Here is a 15635-nt window from a genome sequence, read left to right on the forward strand (position 1 = left end):
CACTCTAGAACCCCCTCAGCCCCCACCACTTATTCAACTTCAGAACCAAGGAACTCAGCATGCAACTCACCAATGTCCTCAACGCATCCATTCCCACCACAGACTTCCCAGACAAATGGAAAAACGCAGAGGTCAGACCTGTCCTGAAGAAACCCTCTGCTGACCCCAGCGAACCCAAAAACGTTCACCCCATCTTGCTGCTTCCGTTCCCCACTTAAGTCATCGAGAAGGTCATAAACCAGCAGCTTGCAATACACCTGGAAAAATACAACCTGCTCAGCACCTCCCAATCAGATTTCCAAGCTAACCACGGCATGGAGACCGCCCTGATTGCCCCCACAAATGACATCAGATCCCTCCTCGACCACAGAGAAATAAGCAGCCTTGATCCTCCCGACCTCTCTGAGGCATTCAGCACCTTATCCAGATACACCTTCATCAACAGACCTAACACATCACTATCCAGAAAAACGCCCTCAGGTGGATCGCCTCATTCTTCACGGGACGAAGGCACAAAATCCGCCTGACACCCTTCACATCAGCACCCAAGAGCATTATTTAAGGCGTACCCCAAGAATCGTCCCTAAGCCCCACACTGTCTCACACCTACATGCTGCCCCTCGCAGACATCCTCAGAACCCACAGACTCAACATCATATATTACACAGATGACACACAGCTCATCCACTCACTTACCAAAGATCCTGCCACCACCTGAACAAACATCCGCAACGCCATGACCTGTGTCGCTGACTGGGTGAAGGCCAACTGCCTTAAGCTCAAGTCCAAAGTACTGATCTTCAGGAAAAACACCTCCCCAAGGGACGACAGGGTAGCCCTCCGAGTTTGGAAAGACACCCACATATCACGCCCGCAACCTCTGCATTTTTCTCAACAGCAAACTCACCAATACAGTCGCCTCCTCCTGTTTCCACACCCGTCGCATGCTTTGAAAAATCTTCCAATGGATTCCCATCAGCACGCTCTTCACAATAGACTGGACTACGGAAATGCACTCTATTCTGGTATCTTAGCTCCTCAAAATAATCCAGATCATACAGAACGCAGCTGCCAGATAAATTCTCAAACTGCCCAAATGTACCCACATCATCCCCCCCACCTAAGGAACATTCACTGGCTCCACAATCAGACACGTCCGAGGATGGGCATACATCAACCAGCGCGTTAACTTCCACGGACCTTCCAGAAACCTGCGCTCCTTCTCCCTGGCCCTTGCTCACCCCCGGCATCTGTCACAGCCGCACTGGGGGGCATTTCTTCTACATTGCCACTAAGACCTGGAACAGCTTGCCCCTCCACCTTCGAGCAGCAAGCACCCTCACTGGCAAACTTCAGAAAAAGACGCTAGACATGGCTGTTCGACTGAGACGAGCAGCGCCCGGATAACCTCAGGGCGATAGTCTAGCGCTTTATAAAAACTGATTCATGATTGATTTTCAAAAGTGGTGGGAAAGAGAACTGAATATCTTGTTGGATCCCAAACAATAGTAGAAAAATTTTCTTTCACACTAATAACTTTGCCCACACTCTCAAAGCAGAGAGATTCTGTACAAATTACTCTTCCTCTGGCACCTTATCCAAGACTGGCTTCATGCCATTGATCCCTGTCACTCAGACTCTTGCTAGCGGGGCTGTGTGGATTCATTTACCCTCCTACACATTCTGTGGTCTTGCCCTCTCTTGGGAAGCTTCTGAGATAAAATATTTTATGTCATCTCTCAGGTCCAAGGTCAAGAACTCAATCAATCAGTGATTTTTAAACTGCAGCTAATCACCCATAGGGTCACAAGGCACTGTTTGTGGGTGTGCTGCTCAATCAAAGAGCCAGGTCTTGAGGTCCTTCCTGAATTGCTTCAATGATGAGGTCTGCCTGAGCTTGAGAGGTAGCGTGTTCCATGTCCTGGCCACGAGTTAGGAGAAGGATCTTCCTTCTGCTGTGCTTTTCTGGATCTTGGGAACGGCTGCAAGGGTGAGCTGGGAAAAACAGAGATATCTGTTGGATACATAGAAGGCGTGGCAGTGGTTGAGGTATGCCAGTCCTATATTGTGTAGTGCCTTGCAGGTGTGGATCAGGAGTTTGTATGTGATGCGCTTGTTGACTGAGAGCCAGTGTAGGTCTCTGAGGTGAGAGGAGATGTGGCTGTGTCGGGGGATGTCCAGGATGAGTCTTGCTGCTACATTCTGGATTCTTTGTAGTCTTGATTGTAGTTTATTGGGGATGCCAGCATAAAATGCTTTGCCGTAGTCCAGTTTTCTAGTGACGAGTGCATGGGTGACTTTCTTCCTCGTGTCGGAGGGGATCCACTTGAAAATCTTTCGCAGAATTCGGAGGGTGTGAAAGCATGATGATGAGACTGCGTTGACTTGGGAGGTCAGGCATAGAGAAGAGTCCATGATAGTGTCCAGATTGCGTGAGTGGTCCGTGGGAGCGGGGGCGTTTCCCAGTGCAGTGGACCACCAGGAGTCATTCTAGGTGGAAGGGGTAGAGCCGATTACGAGGATCTTGGTCTTGTCCTAGTTAAGTTTGAGGCAGCTGGATTCCATCCAGGGGGAGACTGCTCTCATCCCATTGTGCAAGTTTGTCTTGGCCTTTGCAGAGTCATCGGACTGGGAGAGGATCAGTTGGGTATCGTCGGCGTAGGAGAATATGTTTAACCCATGTTGTTTGATGATCTTGGCTAGCGGGCCAGGTAGATGTTGAAAAGCATCGGGCTGAGTGATGATCCTTGGGGCACTCCTCAGCTTGTGTCTTTGGGTTCTGACTTGAACAGCAATAGTCTGACACTCTGTGTTCTTCCGGTGAGAAAGGACCTGATCCAATCCAGTACTTTATCTCAGATGCTGACGTTGTGTAGTCTGGCACAGAGGGTGGAGTGGGAGACGGTGTCAAACTCCGGGGAGAGATCGAGTAGGATCAGTGATAGTTCGGCAGAGCTCAGGTGCTATGGTGGCAGTGGCCCGGTTGAAGATATGATGAGGGCATGGATCCTAGGGTGCTCCCAAGTGGATTGAGTTCATGAGTCTTTGGGCGTCCTCTTTGGTGATTGGGATCCAGGAGTTCAAAATCTGATGTGGTGCTGGGTCCATGGTGGTGTTTGTGGGTGGTGCGGGTGGGTTTTGGTTTCTGAAGCCTTCACAAATGTCCTGGATTGTTCAGTGAAAAAAGATGGCAAAGTCGTGGCAGAGGTCTTGGGAAGGAGGGATGAGTGAGGGGTCTGTCCCAGGGTTTGTGAACTCTTTGATGATGACGAAACGTTCTGTGCTGTTGTGAGCGCTGGTGCTGAGGCATTCTTGAATGGCGGCTTTTTAGCCGGATGTAATGTTTGGTGGTGCGTGGTGACTGCCTTCTTTTAGGCTGTGCGGTTTTCAGTTGATTTGCTGTTCCTCCATTTCCGTTCCAGTCATCTGCAGGAGCGTTTGGATTCTTGTAGGTCTGCCATAAATCATTTAGGTGTTTTGAAATGTTGGTTTCTCTAGGGGGGGCTGCGTTGTTGGCGCATTCCGATAACCAGCAGTGTAGATTGCTTGTGGCTTCATTAGCATCCTCTGCATCTGTAGGGGGGCGTGGTTGAGAGCATTGGTGAGTTGTGCTTCAGTTAGAACTTGACAAGCTTCCTGAGCTGGCCCTGCTTAGTGGACCATCCAAGGGTTCCTCTCCGCTCCACTCGACAGCCGACTTGCAAATTTCTCACCTCCTATTGGCAGTTAAACATACAATCCGCTCCTTATCAGGTCATCCTGTCACACCAACCTATGATCTCTAGCTCCTCGTGCCCTTCAGGTCAGGAGAAGCTGGCCTATGATCATGGCGATAATTCCACATATTTCCTCAAATTGTAGCACCCAGTTATCTATTTTCTGAGCACAGACTTTAGAGCCCAGACACTGCAAACCCTTGGTCTGATCAATCCTTCACTTATTCCACGATTTGACTCTTTCCTGCCCTTGGAGGACTGGTGCCTTATAATTATTTTCTTATGTACAGGGAAGACCGGTTGCAGTGGGAGCTGAGTATTTGTGTGGGATTTGTTCTTTGATGGCTGCTTCCGCAAGCAGATTGGTTGGTTCACCTTTTTTTCTGCCTCCCCTGGAGAAAATGTAATAAAAATTATTGAAACTAATACATCTTGCACCCTGAAGTCTATATCTGATTTTAGGTTAGATAGGTAGGATACAAGGGTTCAATTAAAACCCAATTTCCATGAGACAAAATGTGACCCGGCCAGACATGGAGTATTTATCTCAGTATAGGTTCATAGAGGTCTGAAACAGTTTTAAGAGAAAACTGTTGTCAGTGTATATCTGTAATTTAGAGCTGCATCTTGCATCGAAGTGTGGTTAGGCTGACGAATTGAAAGCCATGTAAGTTCATTTTTTTCTCCCTTTTCTGAAATCTTCTACTTAGGCAAAAATGTTGCATAGGGTTTCCAGTACAACTACTCAGTTCACATAGGATCATGCTAAAACATATAGCTTGTTTCAGTCCACATAGGCTGCAACTACTCCAGTTGATCCCACACTGGGTATCCACTTCTTTTGAAATCACAGGCCCCTCTCCATGTGACAGCTTCCAAGAGCAAAAGGGTTTGCACCGGGAAAACCTATTGTTCCATGCAGATACAGGTTTCAGTGACCCTGAAGGCCTGGTTCTACACCTTCAGTGGTTACTGCCCTCCAGCAAGTCCTTTTCAGCAGGGGAATAAAGGTAGACATTTCTAGACAGCTTCCAATGGTTTTTCCTCCAAATGCATTCCTTCAGCTGAGCTTCCCCTCTTTAAGTCCTAAACACTCTTAAAGCAGGTGCGCTGGACTACTTAAGGATAAATCACCTGTGCCATAGGAAGGAAAGTATGAAGTTATTCTTAAATAATTTCCAATTATAGCACACCTATGTCTATAGGAAAGAATGTGGTGTAGTATGTTATTAGATTTATTTTATGGCAGATCAAATTTCACACAGGAGACCTGTCATTCAGGCATTCTCATTTGTTTGTGAATGAAAGTAAACTGCTCTGCTACTTATTTATGTGGTCAGATAGTTCGAAAAGACTTTTAGTGAATGAAACCGAAGCAACATGGTATTCATCTTCCAGACAGCGAGAATGTAATCCCTAACCATTCCAGCCTCTTTTCCTGGCATTAGTGCAGCTAAAACAGTAGTCAGTTGGTGGATCAACTCATATATGGACCGTTAGCTACAGGCTAATTAAATTGTCACCCACAAGACAGGGGATTTGATTAAGAATGGGACTGGCTAGCCAATACTTTGAGTATTATTTGGCACAACTCTTTAATACAAAGGAGAAATCAGAATTGATTTTGGATTTGAGTGTTTCAAGCAAACTACTCTTAGGTTGTAGGGTGAATACCAACATACGAGAGAAAATAATGAAATCCCATAAGGTACTTGGGTAAAAAGAAAGCTGTTGTGTAATCTATTTGATAGCACAATGCAGTTTTCTTAGTCACAACGACCTTCTACAGGCTGAGTACAAGAAATAGACAGAATAAAAGAAATTCTACCTGACAGTCTCACAGCTAAGCCTGTTTTTAAATGGGTGGGCCTTGTGCACTTCTACAGTTCATTTAAAATATGCTAATTATCAATGTTTTTAAACCGGTCTGTGCCTCCTTAGTGATCTGCCTCAGTTCAGGCCAGTCCCACAATGTAGCAAAGCTGCACTGAAGGAACTGGAGCAGTGGCGTTTATATACCGCATACAATAGCTCGTTTAGTGGCGCTCACACCATACCTTAGAGGTTAAAAAAGTAAAACAATGGCCATTTGCCCAGATGGACTTTTCTATTGACAGGAACTACCTTCAGGCTCCTCTGTTAAGCTTTTCTTTGGCCCACAGAGTGTTGACAAAGATTGACGGTGTTAGCAGACTTCGACGTAATATCTAAAGCAGAGGCTATACCAAAATATATATATATATCTTCTGAACTGTATCTTCCATTGACCTGTTAGAACATTTAACTCCCCAAACAATATGAAAAGGGTTGAGTTCACACATCAGTAGCGTTCCTTCACTTTTGGGACTTAATTGCACAAGATATCCAGGAGTTCACCAAAGTCATAATATCTTGTATATGATAGAATAAAGAATAATGACCTTGAGACTCGTGTTAAAGATAAGAAATTGAAAATAGGAAGTTGAAGTTTCATAGAACCATAGTTCAGCGCCCGTGCATTTGTCTCTTAACTCGGTTTTACATGTTCCTATGTTATTTCATTATTATGGACAATTGAAATCCATCAAAGATTACGCATTTTGCATTACTTTTAGTAATCGTTTATTTATTTGCTCATAGAATTTATATAGCACTGACCTAGCCACAGGGTCAGCAGAGCACTTAACAATATCTAAGAGCAATTGCTACATTTAACATCAGGTAGCATCAGAGCAACAACAAACATAGAATGTCATGTTATAGACAACGATAAAGGGAAATAATAGTAAGTCGGAGAGGTAAAATCTGAAAAAATAGCCCTTTAACTTCCTTCCAAATGCAAAGATTTTCAGATTCAGTGTAATATGTTGCCGCATGAAGTGCCACAATCAGCTAGGCATGAGAACTCTGGATGTGTGGTTTTAGTTTTCTTGGTTGAGATTTTCTCCAGTATTAAATTATTCAATTTCTTAGGCTTTCTTGGTATGTAATTTATCTGTTAGCTTAGAAGAGAAAACAGCATAAAGAGCTTTGTGGATTTAGCAAGCTATTTCAAAATTAGTTCAATCCTCCAGAGAAAGCCAGAGTATTTATCTAAAGATGGAAGTAATTTGATTTGATTTCTTGACTCTGGTGACTAAAGTGTCTCTTACATGACAGATAACCCTGAGAAGAGCAATGGTGTATTTAGGGATCACCCCCCCCCAACCCCTTGTGCTGAATTTCTCCAGTGGTTCATTTGTAAAATAATAAATGTTGGTCCCAAAGATTAGATCAGAAGCTCGCTTTCAGCACTACAATTATTGGGGGTGCCGAAAACGAAAGCTTCATGGTCTTGAATCCACCTCATACTTCTTTCATCCACGACAGGACAGCCTCCCCCCCCTTTACCTCCCTCGTGCATTCTCTTTTTTTATCTTTGCTTTTCCCTTTGTCACTGTTTTTTTAAATCTTTCTTTTTCTGTTTTGTGTTTTAAGCACTCCTGATTTGAGTGGATGTCTGATGAGGAAAGGAAATATAAGTGCTGATCGCCAAAAACGAGTGCTGGTGGGCACCAACAGCTCAAATTATTATTTCCTACATCCATATGAGATTGCACTGGGACTCTAATCTTTGACATGAGGTTAATTTGGAAATGTATTAAGATTTTTCTCAATGGTGAACCCATGAGATATCTGGGGATAAAGTCTGAAGTAATTTTCGTACTGGGTGAGTGTCATCTGAGAAGAGAAGTAGAAATTCAGCTTCAGTAGGGGTTGCTTTTAAGAAGAATGTATTCATCCAAACATTTTGTCAAGTAGTTATTTTAGATTCCATGGGCTGGCTGGGTTAGAGACTTTCAAATACAGTTCGGTATCATCCATATATTGATGGAGAGAGATGTTTTTGTCTGCCCTGCAGTATAACCATAAGGCGTTGCATGTATTAGTTGACAGAACAGAGCCTTGGAACACGACAGTAGAGCCTGAGTGTGGGGTATTCAAATGAGTCAGTTTTCACAAAATGACATCTTGCAGAGAGAATAAATGCTACTATTTAGGACCTTGTCAAATCCTTTGTGGACAGGTGTAGACATAGTAGTGTCTGCCATTAAGCATTTTGAAGATGGATATTACTTGTAAATTCCCAACAATATGGGTAATTGTCTTGCAACATTCGAAAACATAATAGTACGTTATCAAAATGTCTGTTACAGATTCCTTTTCTGCAGTGCCTTTGAGTGTGTGCAGTGTTGGTGTAATGCCAGCCATGTAGCTTTAGACATTTTAGAGTACTTTGGAGCACATCAGTACACAATAGCTTTGTTAGTTGGCTTCGAGTATGGTTCAAGTAGCAAGGGGCCTTCATAAAGTTCACCACTGAGTGACATAGGGAATGCACAGATTTTTCTGCATGAGGCTTGTATTCCTTTGTGCCTATTTTTGAGTTATGCCCAATACATATGTCACACACACCCAACCCTGCAGCTCCTTCATCACTTGCTAGTTTCAACATAACTATAGGATTGCATTTTGTGTTTTGATGTGTCTAGGGTGGACAGATTGAATGTTTTTTACCGCAAAAAATGAAAATTAAATTAATTAAGTTTATTTTTCGAATATGTTAATTCAACAAACATTGAAACCGTTTTTAGTTTTTTTTGCTCAAGCTCTGGTTGTTTGCATATCATCAAAATACTTCACCACACCCTCTGCCTTCGTCAGCTGCATTACCCCTCCAACGAACTCTGACAATCTATTGAACGTCTTCCACAACAAAAACGCACACATCTACAGCAACTTTGCAAACTAACCAGATCCCACCTCATCGCCAGCCTGCCTATCACCAACTAAGACAGCCACCTGACCGAATGGAAAACTCTCACCAAAGAAGACTCAGCGTTGTTAATGCAGACCATCCATTCAGGAGCCCCAATAGATGCATGCCCCCACCATATCTACAACCTTGGCTCATCACATTTCAGCACCACGCTCACCCTCAACATCATCACCTTGATCACATCCGCCACATTCCTGGAAGACTAAAGCATACAGCAGTCAACACCCTCTTCAAGAGGCCATTGGCTGACCCAAGCCAACTGAACAATATCCGTTCTATCTCCCTCCTCGCCTACCCAGCCAAAGTGATAGAGAAGGCAATCAACAAGCAACTAACAAACCACCTTGAACACCACCACCTACCGGACAACACTTGATCAGGATCCAGAAAATACCACAGCACTCATCGCAGCCACCAACAACATCTGGACCATCAAGGACCTACGAGAAGCAGCGGCCCTCATCCTGCTCGACCTTTCTGCTATGGTCTCCCACGACATACTCATCAGAAGACACCACGAGCTCTGGCTCCAAGGATCTGCCCTCAACTGGATCTGCTACTCCTTTGTGGGAAAAAGTCAAAAACTCAGGCTGCCCTTCTTCACATCAGATACCAGGAGCCTGATCTGCAGAGTCCCCAAGAGATTGTATCTCAGCCTTACCCTGTTCAGCTTCTGTATGACTCCACTTTCACCAACATCAACCGATCCCAATGTATCTCCCTCATCTCCTACCCTGATGACACCCAGCTCATCCTCTGCTTGACAGACAAGCAAACCACCACCAGAGACAACCTCACTTATTGCATGACTGTGGTGGCAGAATGATGGGAACCAACTGATTGAAGCTCACTCCGACAAAATGGAAGTACTGGCCTCAAGAGTCAGGCCCTCCCCATTGGACATTACCGGGTGGCTGACAGAGCTAGGACCAACACCCACCAACCATGCCAGATATCTAGCAATCATCCTGGACAACTAGCTCAACATGATGGCACAAGTCGGTGCAGTGAGCCCTGCCTGCTTCAACATCTTACGTTTGCTGCAAAAGATGTTCAAGTGGCTGCCACAGAACACCAGACACTCAATCACAAAAGTACTCATCACAAGCAGACTGAACTATGGCAACACTCTCTACTCCTGAATCTTCAAGCAACTCCTACACAAACTTCAGACCATCCAGAAGACCACTGCAAGACTCATACTTAACTTCTCAAGCCGTCCCAACATCTCAACCCACCTCTGAGAGCTCCACTGGCTCTGCATTCACAAATACAGCCAATTCAAACTCCTCACACAGGCAAAAAAAAGGCTTGCACAACACTGGGCCAGCATACATGGACAGCCGCATACACTTTCACTAGCCTGCAAAACACCTACGCCCAGTCTCTCTCACTCTCACACATCCACTGCATTTGCAAAAGCAGAGCAGGAGGTTGCTCCTACATTGCAGCCAAACCCTGCATGGATCTCCCACAACACATCAGAGCCTCCTTCTCACTTCTGGAGTTCTGCACGAAGCTGAAGACCTTACTGTTTGAATAACTCCACGGGGACCACATATTCACATACACAACTGTTCAAGTGCCTAGATACTCTCATGGGTGATTACTGTGCTATGCAAATGGACATATAATTAACTTAACATATTGCTGAAAATGTGGAATTGGAATTCTTCTACTTTTGACATTTGAGCTAAAAATAAATAGTGCAGCATTTTAGAAGCATATTATTATTATTATTATTAATGTTTCGTTTAGATGTAGTGCTTCGAGGCCAAATGGCAACTGAAATGCCGGGTGGAAGGGGCAGGGACTGTTACGATCAATGTAAGGGAAGGGAGCTAAAAAGAGAATGAATTATTCAAGTCATCCGGAAATTAAGTCGACATGCAGTCTTTTCTAAATTAACATTCAAACCTTTTCTGCACAGTAGATTATTGTGGCCCGTCCCAGTCCCAGTCCCAGTCCTTCTCCTTGTCCTCTCACATGCTTCTCTGCGCCACTAAATTGGAAGAGCGGCTTGCGTCTGAGTTCTACACTTCCCCACTGTGCTTTCTCAAATAGACACGTCGCTCTCGTTACATATTATTGAGCACTATATGTGTGGATACTTGAATTTTTAAAGAAGCAAAATTTATAGTGAATTGTGTCGGGTATGTGAAGGAATCCGGAACGAAAGGGCTGGCACCTTTTTAGCTTGACACGTCATCACTGCTATTAAACTGTTATTTAGATAATGGGGTGCATTGCGTGAGTAGACCACCCAGGAGAGGTTTGTGTTTTTTGCTGTTTGTAAGTACAAATTGTCATAGGTTAACCCCCAAGCCTTTGGTAGATTAAGCTTCTATTAACTTGGTATTTTCTCGGCATTTAAGAATGAAGCCAGCCAGTCCTTAATGGAGCAGAACTGATATTTTAAAACCGGTTACAGCACTCTCGGTCTTCTTCCCGTTGAGCTAAAATATGTACAATGTGGCTTTATAAAGCGGGCACATTACAGCAAGTTACTACAAATGAGTGGTGAACTGTACTGCAAAGGAGACGCATTGCAGTGGGCTACAGTGGCAAAGGCTTTCAGATTGTTGTACATTATTATCTTAAAAGGACTGACATCATTTTCAATAAAGCTGCAGAGAGTTATTTTTCTTTGTACATGTATTTTCTTCTTGGAATTCTTAGCAGCACGTTAGGTATGGAGTTATCCTGGTCTTTTGGGATACAAGAAAGCAATATTGTAATATGACTTAAAGAAATGGAACTTGTCCGACCCTGTTTCTGTTTGTTGACCAGGTTCACAATGAATTTTGCGCACCTAAGTTGAATGTAGGTGCACAATAAGAATCTGCTGTGCCCCTAAATTCACAGAATCCGAATTGGCTACGAGTGCAAGTGTGAAGAAATAGTGCAAGGGTTCTTAAGCAGGTTTTTATTTCTTATGGATGCGTTCTTATCTGTTTTCTGAGCGACTGTTCTTTTTACATTTTTTTTGCTGCCGGTGAGAGACATTACACAGATTTTAAGCGTCTGTGCTTTGCTTTAAAATGTATGCAGTATTGCCAGTTTCAGAACAGGAAGTGAAAACAGCCATAAATAAAGGGACGTAGAAGAAGGTGTTTGTCCAGGAGCAAGGCTAATTATTCTCACAGTGGAGGAAGAAGAAATAGCTAAAAAATTAAATTCTAGCTATATGCACATATGCTCATATGTTTCAGATATATGTGTGGAAAAATGCATTCTACAATGTATGCTCTTAACTATTCAAGAATCCTGTCAATATTGTAGATATCAGTGAGTACTTGCAAGATCCTTTGTAAATGGCATGAAAGTTGGAAATGTACTGAAATCCCCAAGGCACCAAATTTACGACTTTCAAAGCTCCAAGCTTTATGACATAGGCCGTTTATCTTTTGAATATCCTAATTGCGTGAGTGCCAGCTTTGCAGAAGATTGGTTCTTTTTCGGCAAACGATAGGCCATGGAGAATGGGAATTCAGCAAAGCCTTCTGTGTTTTGTTAGGGGTGCCGTCCTTAACGAGCGAGGAGGCAGCGCTTTAGCTCATAAACGTCTACATTATTCATGAATGCCCACCGCTCTATGAGCCTGTGTGTTTATATATTTTCATATAGAATCTTCTAGAATGGGGATTAGTTCGTTGAAACGCGCACGTCTGAAATTGTAATTATTTGTAAAATGTCATTTAATCTCTGGCAAGCCTTCATCTACATTTTATAGTTAGAAAGGAAAATAGGCAGCGTGGAAAACAGCCTTCCTTGGGGAATAAACGGAGCTTAATGAGCTTGATAGTCTGGCGAGCTCCATAAATCAAATAAAGCAAAACATTTCTCATTTTTGAATAAAAGCATTCATCATGCAGTGTTTATTCATTCATGGTCACAAGATTGATTGGCCTCCCTGCATCATCGTGTGTATATTGAAGCATTTTTTTTTGTTTTGGTTTGTAGTCGGCAAGTTACGGAAGCATTGGCTGAAGGAGAGCATCTCGGACGTGGGCATAGGAATGCTGGCATCTGTCAAGAATTACGTGGACCCCAATAACATCTTCGGAAATGGAAACCTTTTATAGACGCATATCGGCAGCTCTATTGAACACTTTTCTTTCAGAGTAATATTGTGTGGTTACCCCAGCAAGCAAATGTGTCTTGGCCTAGTACCTTCTCGTTGATGGCTGTGGGTGTTTGTGGGTGCGGGGCTGCAGTGGGAGTCCGGGTATATTAATAGTCTGAGGTTCAGTAATTTCTGACAGCATTGTGTGTTGTCTCGAACGGTGCATTTCTGTTTTTTATCCCGTCAGATTAATTGTAACGTTTGTGCTATTAACTGTGCCTCCGTACCAGTAATGAACACCAGACAGCCAATAAAGTCCGCTCAATTGCAGGGGCGCTTAGGCAGCCTTCCGCATTGCCAATGCTGCGAAAAGGCCCTCAGTAGGCACGGCAGAGCTGGCTCGTGTAGGGCACACGAGAAACCTGCCAGCTGCTCTCTGAAAAACGATCCCATGTGGCGGGAAAAACGCCTAGGTTGAAGCTGTCGGTAAAGGCAGCTGTTTCCCATCCTTCTGCTTGGAAACCGCTTCTGAGAAGTACCGAGGCATTGATGACTTATGCACAAGGCAACATTCTGAACACGTCTGAGAAAAATGAAGCATTTTTTTTTCAATGAAGCACGGGCTGTTTATCTAGCCGTTAACCCATTTCTTTCCACGAAGATTGATTCTTTTAAACGCAGCTTCCTGTTATTTGTTGGCATCGAATTATTATTGTCATCTGAACTACAATTTTGTAATGCTACAAGGTCATCGCATTTTTGCGAAAGGGGCGATTTGATTGGGTTTTCTCCACGGCCCCTCTAACCAGATTATTAGACGATGCCTTTGCCAATCCCTGCAATTGCCTTGCTGTTTTTAACTCCTTTGTGGGGGGCAACGTTTTATATATTGTTGTTGTCTTATTTGAAATGGGGGAAATGAATCTCAGCCTGTAAACATTTTAGAACAAACCCTCTGATGTGGTGAAGGCTACAAAGCGAAAGGAACAGAAAGACCATTTTCACTTAAGTTTTCCCATCAAAATATGGTAAATGATTTTAAGGCTGTATGGGACATTTTCAAGTCTTTTGATCCATAATAGCAGCATTCAAAGGTAAAACGATGAACTTTCACCTAGTTATGCCTGCGCTCCTAAAGTTTAATCCGTAAATGTTTAATTAAGAGTTTGGCTAAAGCAGGAAATTCCTCATCAGTGGAAGCAGTTTGCTCATTGTCTAACAATTTTTCTGCAAGGTCAATAATTGCAATACTTTTCCACATTCATAGGAAATTATTGTATTGAGTAATTTGGGAAAAAAACAAGTCCAGACATTTCTAAATGATGTTGTTAGGCTGGGGTGCTCACAAAAAGTTTGGACACAGGCACGATTTCTGTTTTATAATCGGACATATATGTATTGTGTCTAATGTTTGAGTGCAGTTGAATTACGGTTGTAGTAATAACGAATAACTAACGAGGTAGGGAATGATTGGAAAGAGGCGGGAAACAGGCCAGGTTACTTTTGTTGTTCTGAGGTAGTCTCACTATTGTCTGTTACTACATTGTTACTACATATTATGTACAGAAAAGCTAACATTTTCATCACATTGTATGTTGAGTATAAATTTGTGACATAAAATAATGCCTTCATGCACATCGCTTTCTTAATGAGCCTGTTGCTTTTCTTATTTATGCTAAACTGTGGACTAACCTGCCAAACAAACTAATGCCATGTTGTTATTTTAACACGCCTCGTGCTTATGCCAACTGTTCTAACATATCTGTCTTCATGTAGCATCATGTTTCTGTAAATAGAATCCCGAGATGGCATGGTTCAGTTGCATAGCTCATGGCGTTCCAGTTCCTTAAAACGTTTACATTAATTGCTTCAAATAAGGTTTTTAAGGTAGAAATATATGTCTTTAGACTTAAAAACCAAGAAGGCATTTTCTCTTACATATGTCCCTCTTTCGATTTTCCCAGTCCTGTTCCTCCAGGTTTCTCTGCGGTGTAGACGCTGGTTGCCCATGCACAATCCTTATACCAGTACTTGAAATCTGGGTTGTAGAATTTGCAGAACTTAGCCAGAGGAAAGCCCAGACGACAACGTAAAACTACGATGGCCTGAAACAGGATTCCTCAGTAACACTGGCATTACAAAGAATTTCTCTCCCGGAAAATAACATATTAAGGCTTTCCAAGTTATGGGTAATGTGTGAGCAAGTCCCATGGCATAGCAACAGTCTTGTCAGCCACTGACGTGGATGACATTCCACTTTAGGTATCTACTGTCAGTTGTTTTCCTATAAATTGGAAAGCTTGTTTCTAATGAATACTTCTAACCACATCTTTCTCACCTGAGTATTCCAAGGCTCCATCCTGGATCCAGAAGATCAGTAGGTGGTGTTGTGCAGCTCTGTGTCAGCTCTGCTCCACCCCAGAAGTGAAGGCAGGATCTGCATATAAGTGGCAACCAAGTGGCTGACATCAGTTCCTTTCTTTTTGCAACTTTGTACTTTGGCTCGGAGCTAGCTCCTACGTTTTCTGCTCAGTTGACAAGGTTTTTCTCTTTAAAATGTCTTTCAGTGTGAAAGAGATTAGGCCCCTTCTGAAAAGAACAGAGTGCAAGCCCTGTATGGACTGTCACAGACAAATATCGGTGGCAGATCTCCACAAGGTGTGTGTCTGGTGTTTGGGGTCAGGCTACACCTCCAAGTCGCATGGAGTGTGCCCTGATGCACCCAAAGACGATCTGAGAATGTAAAGCCATGCTGTACATCGCTGAGCACTGCTTGAACTGAATAAGGGTCGCTTCTGCTTGAAGTCAAGAATACAAGTCCATTCCTAATCTCAGAGGAGGTCCTGTGACAGATTACCGTCTCGGTCCAATTAAGTTGTTTTTCCCTCTCAACTTCTACAGTCCTTTCGCTGAAGAGTCAGCATCATTCCTCATAGTCATAAGACAGTGGTCCAAAGTCTTAATATGCCATTGCCTTCCGTTAAGGTAAAAACACCTTCCTCCCAGAAGTTTTACAACCTCAATAGTCCTCACAACCTCAACAGTCCTCATCTGA

At 43.3% G+C, this 15635-nt stretch overlaps 1 protein-coding gene across 1 annotated transcript in view; it reads left to right on the forward strand.

The window, feature by feature from the left end:
- AGPS (alkylglycerone phosphate synthase) overlaps positions 1 to 14215 on the forward strand; it is a 605536-nt gene extending 591321 nt beyond the window's left edge. Inside the window, exon 20 of the mRNA XM_069225421.1 lies at positions 12478 to 14215. Within this exon, the coding sequence (XP_069081522.1) occupies positions 12478 to 12599 (122 nt within the window). The 3' untranslated portion in view covers positions 12600 to 14215. The remainder of the gene's footprint in view (positions 1 to 12477) is intronic.
- The last annotated feature ends 1420 nt before the right edge of the window (positions 14216 to 15635 follow it).

Source organism: Pleurodeles waltl, chromosome 3_1 (assembly GCF_031143425.1).
Source record: "Pleurodeles waltl isolate 20211129_DDA chromosome 3_1, aPleWal1.hap1.20221129, whole genome shotgun sequence".
In the NCBI taxonomy this organism is placed as follows: domain Eukaryota; kingdom Metazoa; phylum Chordata; class Amphibia; order Caudata; family Salamandridae; genus Pleurodeles; species Pleurodeles waltl.